The following is a 19,665-nucleotide window of genomic DNA, read 5'->3' on the forward strand; positions in this document are numbered from 1 at the left end:
GATAGTGTGATGGTTTTGAGTAATAATGTGTAGAAGACTGTCTTTACATTTATGAAGCAAAAAAAGCTATTTAACAAAGGAAGTAGATTTTTTTTCTTTTGTCTGAAAATCTTGTATTTCAAGATAAATTACTGTACTTCTGTAGTGTTTGAGAAGAAATTTGCTCACTTAGTTCTGAACTTTATCATGTTAAAGTTGAAAGAGTATTTTAAGTAATTACAATTATTAAAAAGATTTGCACTTTCACCTTTCAGGATTTGCTTTGTTAAAATAAGTTTCTCTAAGCTTGTTGCAGCCTTTGTTTCCAATTCTAATTAATTTAGTGAGGAAATGTAGAAGTTGCAATAAACATCATTATGATTAATTCTACTGAGGGTCTTGCTTTGAATTCTTTTAGAGATATGAAGAGTGCAGAAAACATCCTTTCAGTGATGAGGATGGCTGGTGTTGAACCAGGTCCAGACACCTATTTATCACTGCTGAATGTGTATGCTGAAAAGGGTGATGCTGATAACATCAAAAAGGTATTGCAAATTTGAATTTAAATACAACTTGTTTGATCTTTTGTTCAGTATGACTTTGGAATGCTTTCTGTCTGGGCAGAAGGAATAAGAAAGAATTTTATAATTGGTTTCCTTCTATTTTGAAGTAATTAACAATTGTTTTTATTGCAATTGAATAGCTCTTTAACTGAAAGCAATGTCATAATTTCGGAAAAATACTTGTCTTTTGATAGTGGCATTTCACTCTGGGAAGATAGATTTGTCAGTGAGTGATTTAATAATTCAGGGGGGTTTTCAGAGGCAGTGCATGTGGGATACCTGTGTATTTATTTATGAAAATAAAAAGTAAACCATGGTTATTCCCATTGAGCCATCCTTTGGCCATTGAAACCACAGGATCGTTCCAGTAAAAATGATTTTTTTTTTTTTGAGAGTTCATATGAACAAATTAGTTATTTGTAAGATGAGGCTTCCTTGCAGCCCTTTGTGTGGCTGATTTTCTTTTTTTTCAAGTATTCTCTCTTACTTTTTTTTCTTAAATCAAAGAAATATTCACAAGGGAATGAGAAAAGATCAAACCAATTTTCATAAGTTCTATCAGGAGTTCTATCAGATGTAGAGGAACAAATCAAGGAAGAGGGTATTGGAAACATAATTTTCTTCTGTGACTTAAACAAATACTCATCAACCAACATTCTTCCAAACAGTGACAAAATGTTTGATTAGTCATTCTTCCCTTTACAAGGTAATTTCTTTTGAAAGTCATCTCCCAATGAGAATACCTCCGGTGTTTTCATATATTATTAGATATTAGAAAGAAACTATATGTTATATCCCTTTTGGGTGTCCCTTTTTACAGTCTAAAGGTGTTGGAGTTCCTCCTAATACTTCTTGCATAATTTTTCTTTCTGCCATGTTCCATTATCTAAATCTGTGGATTTAAAAAAAAAAAAGAAAAACAAAAGCTCAGGGTTTTGTGTTTATTTTAAAAATATTCTATTTTGAGTGTTAAGTATATTTTGGTTTTACAGACTCTAGAGCAGGTTGAGAAGACTGAAGGGTACCTTATGGACAGGATTCTGATGCAGGTGATCTTTAGCCTTGCCAAGGCTGGATATCCACAGCACATCGAGGATATTAAAGGACGCATAAGATTTGAAAGGGAATTAATTCCAGGTATGTCCTTAGTTCCTACAGCAGGATGGAGAGAGCATACTTTTTTCCTTTTTTTTTCTTGTTTAGCTTTGTTTTTTGTTGTTGTATTTCCTTCTTTTTCCAAAGATAGGTAATTTTGCAGTTTTGTCTTTAATACTGAGGGAAAGGAATATTTTTGCCATTAGTTTGTGGATTAATTAGTATGTTTGTGTGTTTTAGATTGCATTTTATAAAATCTAAATGTGAAACAGCTCTTAATAATTTAAATTTAAAAATGAATCTATCTTTTTTTTAATTTCTAAAATTCATTTAGCTTTTATAAGAAAGGCAAGTGTTGGGTCCTTTCGTCAGACACCACTGTTAAGATTCCTGTTGTGAGAGCTCTTCATGACTATCATAAAAAAGGGATGCAAAATACTGAATATAGGTTTTTATTACCTACCTTTAAAGTCACTTCTGGATCCCAGTATGTTTAATCTGATCCATGACTTCATCCTTTTTTTTTTTGTTTGTTTGTTTTTTTGATGTGTGTAGAAATGAGTTTCTCTTTTACTTGTCCTGCTGTCATGCTGAAGTGGTGATACTTCTGTAATTTTTAGCCTGGTCTTCTGATGGGAAAAATGAATTTCATTGATAAGTATAAATAATTCTGGAAAACGTAGTCTCAAATTTGGGTTGTGAATCTTGTTTAAAAGTATGTTAATGGTAGTTGTAAAACGCCTTTCTAGGTTTCACTAATTTTCGTAGGTTAAGGTGAAAATGTTGTATATATTTTATTAATATTGTTCTCTGTTTTTCAACTGCTAGATGTAATGAACCTGTGTTTGACTCTGATAACTCATGGCTTTGAAGATATCAGCTTCAGCATTTTGAAGTCTATAAGTCATTTATCACGTGAAGATGTGGACCAAGGTAGCTTCTTCTTGCAACACTGTGTAAATAGAGATCTGGTAAGCAGAATAGAAATACTTTTTTTCTTAATCTAATAATAGTATATTTATTTAGTTTAATGCAGCCTTGAAGATTAACGGTGAGTTGTTGCACAGTTCTTCAAGAAGAAAAGAATTGTATTGTTTAATGTCAACTCAAATAGTAAATTGAAATTCACAAAGGAGTCCTGTTTGGTTTGTGTAATAGCCATTTTTCTAAACATTAGAAGAATCTCACATTCTTAACAATTTTGAGAAATTAAATTAATTTTTGAAATTGTTTGCAGCCTGTGCGCAAGCTGAAGCAATTCTGTACCGAATTGAAAGAAGCAAAGATGCACTCGGCACCATTGCCATTCATCTTGCGCTGCGCTTTGGAGACCAACAGATTGGGTACTCTACTTATTTAGTTATTTTGCTTGTGCTCTTTAGAGTGCTTGGTCACTGTTTAATTATTCTGTGAATGTTTTCAGCCTTGGCCTTTGATGTGATGAAGCTGATGAAGGAGGAAGGCTTGCCACTCAGACCTCACTATTGTTGGCCACTGCTAGTTGCATACCAGAAAGAGAATAATGTTAAAGGTGAGTTGTCTGCTAAATGCTCCTGTAGTATTATTGTAGACCTAGTGCACAAATCTTACTGCTGTGAGATTCTTCACAAATTAAACGAAGTCCTTGCTGCATGTCTGTCTCCATTTCAAACAATTTTTCCTTCAGAAAGACTTTTTTAAAACCTCCCTTCTTACTTGATTGTGATACGGTTCTACAAATTTCAGATCTTGCTTGACATAGAAGCTGTGTGTTTAGTTATCGTTTTAACTCCTCACATTCTTTCTGCATTCCAGTATTCTTTGTGCTGCTCATTACTATTTACAGTTTACTCTTGAAGAAACTGAAATCCAAGTGAAGAATTTAAAAGTAAGGTTAGGTTATTATAGTTCTCTTGGACTGCAAACCCAGTCCTTTATTCAAACCAGCTTCTTATTATTTGCCTGATTAACCAAACGTGAGTTTTGTTACAATCATAAAAACTGCAGGAGAGCTTACATTGCTGAATGTGTGAGCCTGACCTGACAGCATACTGATTGAAGGACAAAAATGCTCAATCTTTGGGATTCTTAAGTAGGTTTAAGCATTTAGCATACTTTCCCCTGTTACACATGGGGATGTCTACAAGATATGAATAAGAATTGAAAAAATATTAAATTTTAGAGTACAGTATCTAATTCTTTGGTTTGCGTTATTGGTAATTCAGAAAGAATGGTATTGTAAAAAGATGCTTTTAACAGAAGTACTTCCCCCTTGGGGAAACAAAAAACTGTCTTTTTCATCTTATCTCACAGTATAATGTGCTTTAGAATGAGATGCAGAGTTGTTAGTGTGACACTGGGTGACAAACAAAATGCACAAACAAAAAAAAAGTGCTTTTAGCAGACTCTTCATATCGCAATTTTATCTTAAATATACAGTCATATTCTAGTTTGGAAGAAATGCTGAAACAAGTATTCCCTAATTGTTTCTGGCTATAAAAATGTCTGAAGTATTTTTCAAAAAGCCTTTGTGAAAACAATATTCAGTTTTTATTAACTCTTTAGGCTCTGTTCCTGCTAGACTACTGCCCAAGTTTATCCGGGTTTTCGGATCCTTGAAAGTTCTATGATATTTTAAAAGTCTGGCAATGTTGTTTTAGTTGGGTCCTTTGTGACTTACTTGAAACATAGTGTTGCCAAAAATAAGTAAATTGAAATCAGTGTCATACTTCTCTGTGTGGATGCTGCTTACTGAAAAAAGCTGCTATCTTTTACTCCATGAAAAATTTCACTTCACTAACACAATTCAAAGAGATGTTGGAAGTATTTTTAGGTTTAGACTTGGCTCCCAAAATTGAAACAGTGTTTGAGTGTCAAGAGAAACTTAGGTTTTTGTACTTCTTCTGGTCCTTGTCAAGATCAGAGGTTGCCTTAATTTGGACTCCCAAATTTGGACTACTGTAGGAATCAACTGTGCTTTGGCAACTGCAGTTGCTGGTGGAAGTCATGTAAGCAAGTTGAGAAGAAAACTAATGAATGATCCCTCATTTCTAGCATTTTTAGCCATTTTCCATAGGGGCTTTGCTTTTTCTGTCTGCAAAGGCATTGCGTACACATACTTCTGCATACTTCTACATCTTACAGCCGTAAGATCATGCTGTGAATTTGCAAACTCATTTTTGTAGCCTGGTACTCACTGTCTGAGTTTGTATTGTCAAGTTGAAGCACTACTACTCTATATGAACCTACACAAGTCAGTGATTTTGCAATTCTTAAAACACATTAAGTAAGAAGATAGCTGATCAGTTGCTTCCATAGTGAAGAACCAGTGTAACAATTTTTGCTGAGTGGAGACAAGTTGTCTTATTCCTGTGTGTAAGCTTGCATTCATTTTTTTCCGAGTTAATAATAAAAAAATGAACAAATTAGTTCCACTATTTAAAAGTACAGCCAATATGCTTTAAGAAAGGTAAATAAGGGAAAAGACCTCGTCCACCCTGAAATTGTTTCATAGAAATAATAGAGCAAACAGTCATGCTGCAGTGAGAACCTAATGGTGAGAGCAGGTAGTAAATGAGTAGAATGGTGCTTTTTAGGAGCAAAAAATAATGTGAACAGAAGTATAGACACAGTATTACATCTCATACAAAAAATAATAAAATTTTCTCAACCAGGTAGTAATGCCCAGTGTAATGTATATAGTTTTTGTGTCTTTGTATAGACAAGGCCTTGTAATGGAAGAGATATTAAAAATATGATAAGATGTAGATTTGACTAAATAATCAGAATAAACAGAATAAAAGCAACAAGCTATCTAGAACTGCAGTGTACAAATACCTGAATCAGTACATATAGTGTGACTCAAACAATTAAATAACAAATAGCAGTGTTTAATTACATGTTTCTCTAATGTTTATTACAGAAAAATCTAACACTGGAAATCAAAGAAAATTCTCTTAATTTTTATGTTATGTAATTGTGTCTGAAAGAAAACTAGCAGTGAAGTGGTGGTTAGGAGGTATGAAACTAAAAAAGGCCATTTTTTAAATACACCTTAATCACTCTGAAATAGCAAACAGTTCTTTTCAGTTATTTTACACAGGCAGATAATTTCAGATGGGGCATTGCCTTTATTTGCATCTGTTACATGAGTCGATAAATACTTATTTCCTTAGTATTTATTAGTCTTTTAGGAATGAAAAGTGCTTGGAGGGTTTAGAAGATCATTATGTAGTTACTGGCACTGAGAGTCATTTTATATCAGATTATGCACTAAAATCAGGAGGGCCTAGTGTAAATAAGCAGAAAAGTTCAACTTAGGCTTATTTCTGAATATTTTATAGCTTCCCTTTGCCTTTGAATGATTTGATGTTCTTTTTAAAGACACTTTCTGCAAGTGTATATTTTGCTTTTGGGTTCTGCTGTTGTTGAACTATTGTATAAACTATTGTTACATAAAAAAACCCATGGTTAGTGAACGGTAATTCAGTTTTTACTTTGGAAAATAAGAGACTAGGTCCAGAAGGGAATAAGGGTGGTGATTTCACAAAGTTGCTGGTTGAAATCCTGTTTTATAGACAGACTTTTCTGGCAAAGAACAATTCTGAGTGGATCTGAAGTTAACAGCACAGCAAAAATGCGCTAAATACTATGCTTTCCTGAATGTGACCTTACTTTTTGAGCTGAAGTTTTGGTTTTTTGTTTCCTCAGAAAACTGCTTAAAGCCAAATTTAACTTGCCTTGCACATGTAGAACTGTACATAACTGCCTTAGAAATTCCTTCCGTTCTCATGGGACTGCTTTAGGGAGTAGGCATGACTTAACTCTGAGAACCTTAGGAAATGAATGGTAGACTGAAATGCAGGCCCCACTTTGCAGCTTTTGAAAAGCATAAGCCACGTAAATATAAAGCCGTATAAATATTATGACCACCTCATAGTTCACCTCTCCTATATTTGTTCTTCAATATACTGATTTGAGTTTGGAATCTGTTCTGTTGTAGTGTTGGAGTGCTGTTTCCAGTATTGACCAAAAGAAATTGTTAGTTTTGTTTCCTGTTTCTGTCTTCTGTCTACTCTATTATTTGATTTTGTATACTCAGCTCCTGTGTACTTACATTTGTCAGCCTAAGATCTCAAAAAGCCTGTTCTGGATCAAGCAGGGAGATGACCAAAAGACTTTACTGGGGGTTTTAGTCATGCCCAGTCTTCTGGATCAGTGGTCTCCAGAGTGGGGTGTGCAGGGCAGTCCATTGGGTTGTGAGTGTTAGCAAATAAATATTTTATCCTTTTTGGCTCTCTATTTTCGTGTATTTTTGATAATGCCCGCAATATATCAGTATAGTTCTATACATGTGAATAATTTCTAAATCAATACACATGTTTATTTTGGGAGTTGCTCTCTAAAAAGCTTGTGAGACCAGTGTTCTGCATGAACATGACTGCACTTTTATGCCTTTTCTTTTTAGTCTGTTTTTTGATTGGGGGAGAGAGAAGAGGCCAGCACGTTTTCCAGTATGAGGAGCAAAGAATTTATAAAAGTCCACGTACATAATGCTCAAATCTTTTCAACTGAAATGAAAATGTTTCATTGCTTAGTATTGTGGAAGGTGTTTGACTATATAGTAGTTCTGCTTTTAGTGAGGTAGAAAATGTATGCAAAACTGTAAGACTTTGCGTTGGTTTCATTAATCTTCCACACCCCCCCATTCCCCCCCTCCCCCAAAATTGTATATCAGTCACCTTAAAAAAAATGCTGCCACACATGTTTTCATTTTCAGTTTGCAATTTCTTTTGCTATGCATATTACTTTGGTGCAGTATGGTTGTGATATCTGCATTTTGCTGTTGTGCTGGTGTTCTGTTTCTCACACCTGCACTTTCCTGCTCAGGAAATGAGCCCTAGTCTGTTTGCTAGAGAGTGGAGATGCTTAACAAGCCTTTTTTTTCTGCACTCTTCTGCATACAGGTTTGAGCTCTAACCTCCTGAGTGCACCACACCTTATCCACTGTGGGATGTGGTTCTTGGTCTTCAAACTACTTTTTAGTTTTACAGTTACTTTTGCAAAGGTTTCAGCATAAAAGGACTTAATATATTTTCTGGGATGTTGAAAACATGAAATAGAAACTAGCTGTCAACATTTGAAAGGTATGAAGAAAGACTTAGTGTAATTAATTCTTTATTCATATTTTTGCAGATTCTGGTCCAAAATCAGAGTTTTGTTTAAGGCAAACTCGAACAGATGATGCGACTTTAATCTAGTGTGACTTGCCTGCATGTATTTTCAAGTGCTCAAAGGGAATTCACATTTGATTATTTGCACCATAGTGCACTGCATAAAATATTCATGGAAGTGTCACTTTTCCATAGGTGGCACTCCAGGGCAAAGACAGGGACTTTGGACATTTTTAAAGTAATAAGTATGAAATGCAAGTTGAAAAAAACATATGTTGTTTGGTACTGGTGTCCTGCAGCAACTGACAAATCATTTTTAGACCAGCAAAAAATGATTATACCTGTATTGGTTTTGACAAGGGTTCAGAGTTTGATAGCTAAGGTTACTGTAAGAAATTTCTGCAAATCAGAAAAGTGTGAGCAGTTAAAAAAAATCACATATACTCTAAAACTACACTCTAGTTTCTGGGCTATTAATATTTGGTATCTGGTGTTTTCAAATGTGACTCTACAGAAGTGATACATAGTCTAGTTGTGTGACATGATGTGAACCCTGTAAAATTTACAATGTAGCTTCAGTGGACTTGGGAGACTCCAGCCTTTTTCTGAATTTCCAGTTTGAAGCTGATGCATTGTAGAGTAATCAACCAATTTGATTACAAACATGTTACTACTTTTAAACAAGTCCAGAGAAAAGTCCTGTACACTAATGCTAATCAGAGTTGGGTACTGGGAGCAAAACTAAGAAGGTATGATGTGTTGAAGAATGTGTTTGTATCTTGAGTTAATGTACTTAACATCAAATTTCAGATTTGTTTTTTATGCACAATAATACGGACATTTTGATACATAGCTCTGTAAGATGTTGTGCAAACATGACTAATTCATATATTTGTTATGTTAGAAAATAACTTTGGTTTGGAAATTGCTATTACACAAACTTTCATGGTTTTTATAGTACAGGAGAGAATATCAAGTTTTGTAAATCTATTTTTAAGTTTCACAGTTAAGAATTAATACCGAAAATGCAGGATTTTTCATGGCAATTTCAGGGAGAGAAATTGAGGAGACAATTCCTTGTTTTGTAAAGCAACATTTATTTTCACAAGTTGGTTCTTAAATTTTCATTTTTCTGAATGCTTGGCCCTATTAATTTTGCCTTGATAGGTATCTTTGAAGTCCTTAAAGTGATGCACAAATTGGGGGTGGACCTTGATGCAGAAACTTATACAGACTATGTTTTTAAAAACTTTGCTGATACTGAAACTGCCCATGCCCAGCTGAAGGTAAGGTTACATGTAAGATTTGTAAAAATTGGCTATTACATGGCTTCTTAATATTCTCTATGAGGGCTTTAGATTCCACTAGTGCTCCAAACATGGACCTGGTATGATGGAGCCTTCTTAGAATATTTAGAGTATTTTTCAAACAGTTGTTGCACTGATGGTTTGTTCATCATGTCTTCCTCTTGCTGCTTTTATTTCTTCATAGCTAACCAAAGTATTTTGCTCCAGACCAAGTAGCTTTTTGTTTCCTGAAGTGGAAAGGTAAATGAATGAAAAATGCCCTATTTTTTTAGTGATGACTGGGAGTACTAAGATTGTTTCTGGTGAATTTTACTTTCTAAAGAATTGCGAACTGGAGACCAAATTTAAGTGTCCCAGCCTTTCTGCCTTTTGTAACTTTTTCTCTTGCAGTTGATTTCAATACAAAAAATTTGGATCAGTAGCAACTCATTTGGCTGCTGTATAGAATCCTGGAGAGCATCTTCTGTGTTCTCCACAGCTGCCTTTGGGAAGGAAGTGTTTAAAAACATGAGGTATCAGAAGGTCTTCTCTGTTTGGAGTTCCATGGTTGATTGCTTTTTCTCTAGGAAAACGGCTGCCTGTTTGAAGGTCTTGGGCTCTATATAGCAGAACTAAGAAGTGAAGCACTTCATGGAAAACTGGACAAAGTTCTTTCTATACGTGAGTATTTTTCATGTTGCTTGTTACTGTGTACATGGGGATAGTGTGGATTGGTTGTAGGCTAGGAGATTTACTTGTGTTAATACGTGAGGTTTCAACATATGTGGAGAAGTTGGGCAAAGTGCTTATCATGAGAGGTTTCCTGTGGTGCTGTGTCAGATTTGAAACTATGAATCCTGAGCCATAAATCAAATAAATTCTTCTTCGGCATTGAACCTGGCCATAAGATTTACATATAAGTTATATGCAAATAACAGCTTTACTGTGATTGTGACAGGAATGTGACACTCTTGCGCTTAGAGAGGTTAAGCAAAGAGTTTGTTTTTCCCAAAGCCTGTGAGGTAGTCGGTGCTGGAGCTGCTTTTGTTTGCAGTGTCAATGACTACAGAAAACAAAGAATGACACAGCTCTGAAGTACCACAGAGTTACTCATGAAAGAACCAGCTTCAAAAATCTGATGGTTACTGACATTAACCTGAAGGTGTTCTGCTGATCTCTTGGTTGTGGAAGTTGTGTATAAATGTGATTGGTTAATTAGGTATTGAATTCTAGCATGTTTAAGAGTTTTCTCCAAAGACTGTTCTGATGCTCAGTGTTTGCAAACGTTAATTTGTGTCATTGACTGAATGGATGGGATGGGATGATCTGCTTGGTTAACTAGGAATATGTGATTCTCTTCAATATTTAAATAGTTTTATATTCCTAGTATACTGAGATATTAATAAAATACCTAAACTTGGGCTAAATCTGATACAGAAAAAAAACCAGTTTTATTTGTTCAAGACTCAGGGAAAAGCTTAAGCAGTTACTTGCTCCAGTTGTCATTAACTGTTTTATTTAACAAATACATAAATAAGTGTACCATGACTCTGGGAAACCGTTGTGTTGCAGGTGAGAAAATTTAGTACTTGCTGATCAGTGGTTTTATTTTGGTATTGGAGAGTTATCAATTAGTGAATTTTCAAGATTCATCTTACATTTTGCCAGAATTTTGTTTGGTCTTATTAAAAAAAAAAAAAAATCATATGCCCAACCATTGACCCTAAAAAATGAAGTACCTAAAAAAAACTTTGAATTTTTTTTCAAAGGAGGACTGTTTACTAACAACAATGAAATCTCTTCTGGAATGTGAAATAGTCTGTGTTTTTTTTTTTCCCCCCCATGAAAATGTAGACCCCTGCATTCATTCTGGTTAACTGAAACAGGCTTATTTTAATGTGTTGTAAAACAAATACATATATGCCTGATGTATGGTAAATGTATATATCAATAGTATGGCACAGGCACATAGAGTAAGTTGAATTCTTACTGTCACAAAATTAGTATCACATAGTATATTAGCCATTTGAGTTGAATTTAAATCTTGTAGTAGTATTTCTGTTTACAAAGACCAGGGTTAATAATTCATGGAGACATAGCAAATTTCTTTGAACTTGAGCTTAAAAGGAAGCTACTCTGTAAATAGTTTACCAAGCTGCAATGAATGCTAGTAAATCTAATTAGCACCTATGTGATGATTTTTTTTTTTGACTTCTCTCCTTTTGCAGCATTACAAAGAGGGGAAAAATAGATGCAGTATGGAAAATAGTTTGAGATTGTCTCATCAGTGTAGTCAGAGGAGGCAGAGGTTGGTTATTAATGCTGGCTGCTATCTAGGTGTATTGATTCAGCTTCTCATGCCTTAAAATGTATAGATTTCTGCTACTGACAAGATGAAAACTCCGAAGCATCAGCTGAGGAATCTGGGCACATAAGGCAGTGTACATGAGAGCTGCTTTTTCCCTTTATCATGCCGTTCCATTCCACTTCATTGTCAGCCCCTTGATTTTCTCAGACTTGTTTGTTGCTAAGGAAACCAGGTTGCCGATTGTCAGCAGCAGCTGAGCATACTAAGATGCTTTTCTGCTCGTCTTTTTATGAGCAAAAAGTTTAATATATTGCTGGAGGAGAATTTGTATTGAGGGTGTCTCAAAACCAACTTTACCTGAGATTTGCAAACAAAAAGAAATGTTCCAGCATTTAAACCTGGAGTTAGACTAAGGAAGTGCTCTTAGCATGCTCTTGCCTTTGACTTCCCAAGTTCCTTTAGAGCTGCTGTTTTTATTTTGGTTATCTTCTACCATAGTGCAGCCCTTGCTGAAAGGGCCCTGTGCAGTAAGGCTTTTAGAGCGGTTAATTCCATTGTGATGCTCAAGTGAGATGATGATAACTTCATACAGGACATAAATGTACCCACTACTGTATTTTTTTCTTTGCTGGTCAGTGGTGCTGGAATGAGTGACAGCAATTCTACAGGAAGAAGGTAGAATGCTATGGAATATTCGGTCAAGAAACGATGTAAAGATGAGGTCCCGAAGCATAACTGTAAATGACCTCTCAGGGACATCTAATTTTAAGTGATTTTGCAGTTTCCTTTGTGTTCAAATATTATTCTATATAACAACATATAGAACTGTATATTTGTCTCTGTTTCCTCCCTTAGATTTAATTTAATTCAGTGGATAGCACTTTAGATTGAACTACTTTTTCTTTCTTGTCTGGGCATTTATACTAGCAGAAGCAAACACTTGAAGTGTTGTGCCATTGATTTTTGCTTGGATTTTTAAAATTTTATTTTTATTATTTAAAAAAAAATAAAAGTCAGAAATGTAAAACTTGTTTAAAGGCAGGTGTCCAGTCTGAAACTGTTAGCAAACCATTTGCCTTCAGTGGATCTTTTCTTCTTCCAGCACTAATATCTCTGGTTTTCTTGCTTAGTATTGTTTGAGGTTTGTTTTGCCTTTTGGAATTGGTCTTGTACTTTCTTATAGATGAAGATGCATTATGCAATTAATAATTTGTATTAAAAGCTAATTCATTAACTATTGACATTAAAGGCAATGTAGAGGGAAAACTCACTCTCTGAATATTTGATTGTTTTTGAAATTGATGAGATTTAGAGCTGATAAAAATGACTGTTTCAAATGCTTTGGTATTTTAAATCTTGGTTTATAAATGTCAGCATTCAGTAAACTACTAAAATAGCTTTTCGAGTGATGGTCTATTTACATGATCTGCTGAGTTGTTGCAGTTCAGGGGTCTTTTTAACAATGTCTCTTGAGAAGCATTGCTTTCATTTACAGTGTCTTCAGCAAGCACACCTGCTATTGATTGTCGGCTATTTAGAAACAGCCTCATTTTGGGTTTTAAAAGGTAAGGTTGTTACACAAATACTTTTTTTCCTATGTAACAATGTTCCCTCTCTTTTTTGTCTTGTTGAGCACAAGTCTGTCCAGTTTTTTGTCCCCTGCTCTGTGTTTTAAAAGTAGCATTCCAAGTCTAGTAGGAGATAGTGTTGTTCCTCCCTGCTTCCCTCATTTTCCTTGCCTCTGCTGTATATGAGCATACACTTGAAACATTATATGTAGTAGATGAAAAAGAATTTCATTATTTGTTCTGTGCTATTTGCCAGTATATAAACTTAGGGTAGTAAACATTTGGGGGTTTATCTTTATTCACTCTTTTTAATAAACAGCTATGCTATTGTAAAAATTCCCTAAAGATTATAACTGTTAATTAGTAAAGTAATAGGGTGCTTAATGAAGATGAAATACCAGTAGGAGCCTGGCATATTCTGCTGCATCTGCTAACTTTCTGTGCCCTCTGGGTTAATATGGCTCTTGAATACTCACATGTAACACCTAGTTCTGAGCTGCATTGCCAAGACTTTGTATTCACAGTCATATGGTCCTCTGCTGCAAGGAAGGTTCCTTGTGAATTTGCTAGGTTGTCCTAACTTTATGCAGGTATATGTGAATTAGCAAGCACTCATATCATGCACTGCTTGCCTCAGTCAAAATTTAGTTTCTCAGTTTACAACTGGGACAGTAGGGGCTTTTTCAGCATGCCTACACCATAGGAAGCAAGAGAAGCCACCTAATATTAGTCAGGACTAGGGTTTGAAGGCTGATTTTGTTACTTCCTGGGATTCTGTAATAGTGTGAATTAGAACAGTGCTTGGGTCGGATATTAGTAAAACATAACAGGTGGACATGACCGGTCTAGCTGGTCCTGTTGTATCATGGGAAGAGGAGTAAAAAAAGCAAACCACTGTTGAAATTTGGTGTGTTAGCTAGGCCCTAAGTGAAATAATAGTTTAGATCCAGTAGGAATGTATTGCTATTCCTTTAAATAGTCAGGCCCAGAATCATCTGTTTCAGATGTATTAATTAAAGTAACAGATTTTCTAAATGTACTTTCTCTATGTAAAGTATAGATAAATATCCAGCTGAAGTCGAACTTTCACTAGAAAGTAAACCATGCTAATGTTTACCCCACACAACCAATGTTAGCCTGAAATATCCCTGCCACTGGGGTGCAGGTGTGCAGAATGTGGTTTAAAGTATCTCTAAAATGTCATCATCTCACTAAGCAAACTAGTTGCTAAAGATTACAGTCTGCTCAGGTTACTTTCCTCATAGTGGGAAGAATTCCTGCTGGTCTGATTACAACACTTATTGGACATCCGGGCTAAAAACTCCAAATTCTGATGGAAGTAAACGTTAGGGGTCTTTTGATGTGTTTTTTGGGGGGGATGGCGTGGTTTTTTTTTTTTTTTTTTTCACTTTTTACTTCACCTTTCCACTTTTAAGTGGGGCATAAGGTTTGTTTATCTGTTCCATATTATTCTTTGGTTTGCCTTTCTTGCTGCCTGGTTTCACACACTGTGTTTAAGGTCACCTGTGCTCAGCTTTTACCCTTAGATTATTTCTGAAAGCATACCCACTCATGTTGCCTTTTCTGTTTTTAACTTAATGGCTAGAACAGCCTGAGCATGAAACTTGAGGGTATGATCGAAGAAAGAATATTTGTAGGTTTTGTAAAGACCGCAGCAAAATTTTATGGCTAAATGTAGGTCTTGAGTGTTCAAATGAACAAAGTTCAGGATTGGAGTACAGAAGTACAGGGTAGGGATGCCAGGGACAGATGAACAATGTCTGTGGCAGACTAGTTTATGGATTTCTGTTAAAACTGCTCTTCTCTAGTAACTGCTTCAAAGTATTCCCATTCTGTTTGCCTGATGTACCATTACTATTTCAGAGTCAGGTACTTTAGGAAATTGATGCATTTGCTATCTGCAGTTCATTGTCATCCTGTCAGTGGTGGAGTGAGTTCACTCAACAAAGCTTAACTAACCTCACAGATGGTATTTCTTTTCACTCTGTGTGGACCTGCATTTGACTCATTTTCAAATACAAGTGGCAGTTGCACAGAAAGAAGAAATATTTCATAGTCTTGAACTTCCTAAATGAGGTCATAAACTTCTGGGAATGTGTTCAAGTTTTTGTGTATCTCTTCACACTGACATCTTGTTTTCCTCTAATGAGAATTACAGGAAGATAAAATTGTGTCATAAGTTTTTGTTCTCTTAGCCTTGCCTATGTTAATGCTATTTTATGGCTGTCGAAAAGTTACAGTTCTTGACAAGTTACAGCTTCTAATGAGAATTTTGGAGTTCTGTGAATTACAGGAAGACATCAGGTTTTTATTACTTGAGTTCTACATTAAGATGTCAGGGGTTTTATTCTCTAGTGAACTGGTTGACATTATTTTCAGTTGTAACCTCATGATGTACGGAGAAGTATTATTCCTCAAGTTCTGTTTCCTTCTATGATGGGAGAAAATCTATGTTTTGTTTTCTACTTTTTAAAATATTACATCTTTCTCTCACTATAATGAACAATATACTTTAAGAGATTTGATTACCTTCTTTTTTTTGCGTAGTATAAATGCATTAATAGCTGCCTGTAGTTATCTTGGTGTATTGAAAGTCTAATGCACAGGAGAGTTAGAATTTTTTTTTCTAGCAAATTCCATGTATCAAGTGTTTTCTGTGTTAAGTGCAGCTCACTTGAATGAAGCTTATTTTCTTGAAGTGCTAAATAGAGAAGTACAAAACAAAAAAAAATTAGGATGTGTTAAAAAATTGAACTAAGACCAGAACTAAAGCACTTTCTAGTCACAAGTGATCAAAATAATGTTGCATTAAGTTTTTTAGCAGAAATTACGACCATATTGAGTATAATGTGAAGTCCTAAAGTTGTTCTGTACAAAATTAGTTTAAACAGCATGTGGCAATTATTGTATTTTTATTTCATTTAAATAAGATCCTCAGTGTTAATGTTCTGTGTTGTATTAGAGAAAGCTATGAGTAAAATAATTTTGTTGCTTTTGTTATCCTTTGCTGCCCTCTTCAGCTCAGATGATGTACATCTGTGGAGCAAGGTAAGTCAAGATAAAACTAAATAAAATCAAGATTCTTTAGGCATTGCATGTTTATGCTGCACTATTATAAATCTGAATTCTGAGATTGAAAGTTGTAGACCTGATTAATTTGTGCAAGACTTCTGTCAGTGGCAGATCAGACAAATGTATCAAACCGGGTTTTCAAATTGGACAGTTAGGTGAAATTGTGAAAAATCAAGTACCATATCATTTAGCTTATTCTACTGCAATTTCTAGATCAATGTAGTTACAGCTGAAAGTGGTTGTATCTTCTGGAACAAAGTCTGCCATGGTTGTGCCATCTGGCATCAATTAGTTTTCCTGCCCTCCCTAAACTTTCATCCTATCCTCACACTGGTGCTAATAAAACAGTAAGGCAGACTTAGGTTTTCAAAGTTTTTGTTATAGGACTTGAAACATTGAAGTGCAAGCCAGATAAAAGAAGTTACTGGATGAACTCAAAGGGAAATTTCTCATCATCTTCCCGACCCTACATTAGGGCTACATTAGAAGACACCGCAATATTACTCTGTCATTATGTTTTGCACAGCATTAGAATAGGGGAGATGTTGGGACATACTGCTTTGGATGTGGTTTCAGAATTTGGGAAGGGGTACACTGTGCTTTTTTCTGTTCTTGCTTCAGTACTGTAACTGCTGATTAATAAAAGTACATTTTAGATTTCACAACAAAATCTTGGAATGAAATGGAAATTGAGATTTGAAAAGTCACTGATAAATGACTTGCATAAAATCAGTGCAGGATTTTTTTGCATTTTACTACCTTTTACTGTTACGTGATGGTTCTGGCGAGAGGGTGTCATTTTCTGCTGCCTCTCTCCTTCCTTTTTTGCATTTAAAAGAAAAAGGACAGCAGGGAAAGAAAAAAAACGGGATATCTTATTGGTCCCATTATAAAAATAATTTTGAAGGACAGAGAGCTAAGTAATGGTGGTCTGCATATGAAAATACCTAGAGTTAATTCTGCTTTTCATCACAATGGAAGAAAAATAAATTTTGTTGTCTTCACTAAGTTGAAGAGTAAATATATGCATTGAGCTTCTAAAATAAATGCTAACTTGGGAAATAAATAGATACCTAGAATCAGGAGTAATTTTACACATTTTTTTCTGTAATTCATCAATTTTAGTATTCTGATACTTGATTCAAAAGAACTGTTATGACTTCCTTGGATTTTATTGCAGTGTATTGATTTGTCATAGGAAGATAAGAGGAAAAAGGCAGAAAAAAGCTGTGGTTTAACTGTGAGCAGTGTCCATGGTATCAGTACAAAAGTAATGAGATGTTTGGTTGCACATTTGATATTTTTTGTGTTTATTTGTCCAGTTTCCCCAGTTGAAGGTGAGGGGTCCTTTTCTTTTGTCATTGCTTAAAACAGAGCACTTTGGCAGTTGCAAATGCATCTCCTGACTTCTTTGAGATTGCATTCTAGAATCATGGGAGATAAAAGAAATTTTTGCAACACAATTTCAATTTTTAACTGAAGATTTAATTCATCAAAAATATTTATTTTCCTTAAGAACAGTCAAATTATTTTTCAAGTGATGTTGTTCAGGATAAAGTATTTATAGGTAAGATAATGGGGGCTTTTGGTAAACACTTCTTTCAGAGGAAGTCAAATCTATATGTTTCTTTGGTTTGCATGATGAATCAAATGAGAGCCAAATGTAGTTGATTGTAATTAATTTCTATGAACACGTTTTGTCATTCTAAATTTCACTTATTTACAACAGTTCATTTACAACTAGCTGTACTAGTTTACCTTAATTCTAGAAGAGCATGGTAAATGTTATTCCTTCATTTTCTTTTTTGTATTTGCTTCTTTCAGATATAAAAAAAGAAGCTTTTTAGGACAATCTCAGCCTTTCAGTAAATGGGAACATAATTGTAGCATCTCTAGGAATGACATGCTTTAAACAATGTCTTAGGATAGCTAACTTCCTGTAGGATGATACAGAAACAGAATACTAGAGTGTTCTGTCTTAATGCTATACCTCAGAAAGCATTTCTGTTTGCAATATTTTTTCAAGAAAACCCTATTATTTACCAAAAAACCCCTTCGTGTTTCTTAGGGAATGACTATGATGTGGTAAAGAATAATGCTTTAACAGAGAGAGATGCTTTATTATTTTGAGAATTCAATTTCAGATACTATTTGTCCTTGCTTGCTTCTTTTGGCTGCAATGTACGATTATTCTGTCTTACCAGATAACAGAAGTGTTGTACACGGATGAACGTTATTGCCTGACGCCTCCAGGACCAACTGGTAGAGTTTCAATTTCTATGATTGTAACTTATCCACAAATCCGTTCTTCTGTGTAATGATGGGTTTGAGGGATTACAACAGTAAACACTGATTGCTTCTTTTTGAAAGTGAAATTTGAAAACATGTTGGGTAAAATCCTGATTCAAATAATCAGAGCATATTCTGTGAGATCCACGAGATTTTTTTTTTTTTTAATTATGACCAAATCTTGCTGATAATGATTTATTTTGCTAAATTTATAGATCAAAACAGAGATTTAGAAGGAATACAGTATCAGTGCTTAAATATTTGGGGGAAAAAAAGGCTGTTTTTCAACCTACTATTGCCTTTAGTAGTAAAGGTACTGATTTTGTGAGGCAAAACAGTACTTAATATCCCAAATCTTCTGCCTTGAAATAAGTTATGTTTTTATTTAGCATGTGGGTTTGTTTTTTTTTTTTTTTTGGTGTTTTTTTTTGTGGTTTTTTTTTTTTTTTTTTTTTTTTTGGGTTTTTTGGTTTGTTTTTTTTTTTTCAAGGTTTGCTTTTTTTCCCCCCTCCTTTCAGCCCCAGAGGGGCAAGGAGGTATGGGGACAGCTAATCTTTGAGAAGGCAGTACTTGATGCTCTTCCTGTTTTGGGGAAGAGATAGACCCCACATATTTTTGCACTGCATACATAAGAAACTTAGTATAATTTGATGAAATCTGTTCATCCTGACTTTTATTGGCTAAGAGGCAGTTTCTTCTAGCTCTAATGGTTAAAATACTTTTGTATGCTGTTATATTAATATTACAATACTTAATGTAGCTTGGTAATGGAATATAATGGGTAAAATGTACAGAATAAATATGCAAAGTGTTAGAAATCTATTTTTTCTTTTGAGCAATGACAAAATATTTGTGGCAACTATTTGGGGTAGCAGGCAGGAAAGGGGGGGAAGGCCTTGGGCAGTACCACTACTGTCACACAGTAGTGGAAAAAAATAGATTGAAGTAAGATTCTGTACTGAAAAGCTGTCACTAGGTCTGAAAATAATTAATATTCCTTTCACTCACCAGTTAGATATGTGCTCCCAAACCACATAATCTCTATGCCTCAGTGATCATTGTTGCCATTTCAGAGCCTCTCATCAGGGTGACATCTCACACCAAAATGATTTCTTATAAATTAATCTTGATAACATGACAGTCTCAGTAATTTTAGTGGAATGCTTTCTCTTGTTTTTTTCCACAGAAGCTGTTGGCTATTTTCTTTATCACTTGATTGACAGCATGAGTGACTCAGAGGTACAGGCCAAGGAGGAGCGTTTGAGACAATACTTCCATCAGCTGAAGAAGATGGTACCATTTCATTTTTTGCTACATAATGCCTGTCCTGCC

At 34.9% G+C, this 19,665-nt stretch overlaps 1 protein-coding gene across 1 annotated transcript in view; it reads left to right on the forward strand.

Moving 5' to 3' along the window:
• The window catches only part of LRPPRC (leucine rich pentatricopeptide repeat containing), a 158,397-nt gene that overhangs the window by 87,017 nt on the left and 51,715 nt on the right, over nt 1-19,665 (forward strand). The window contains exons 11-21 of the mRNA XM_062489024.1: nt 398-524; nt 1,535-1,679; nt 2,466-2,608; nt 2,875-2,980; nt 3,061-3,168; nt 8,957-9,075; nt 9,663-9,756; nt 12,879-12,948; nt 15,993-16,020; nt 18,249-18,306; nt 19,520-19,626. Coding sequence (XP_062345008.1) covers nt 398-524; nt 1,535-1,679; nt 2,466-2,608; nt 2,875-2,980; nt 3,061-3,168; nt 8,957-9,075; nt 9,663-9,756; nt 12,879-12,948; nt 15,993-16,020; nt 18,249-18,306; nt 19,520-19,626 — 1,105 coding nt within the window. The remainder of the gene's footprint in view (nt 1-397; nt 525-1,534; nt 1,680-2,465; nt 2,609-2,874; nt 2,981-3,060; nt 3,169-8,956; nt 9,076-9,662; nt 9,757-12,878; nt 12,949-15,992; nt 16,021-18,248; nt 18,307-19,519; nt 19,627-19,665) is intronic.

This window comes from Cinclus cinclus, chromosome 3 (assembly GCF_963662255.1).
Source record: "Cinclus cinclus chromosome 3, bCinCin1.1, whole genome shotgun sequence".
NCBI lineage: Eukaryota > Metazoa > Chordata > Aves > Passeriformes > Cinclidae > Cinclus > Cinclus cinclus.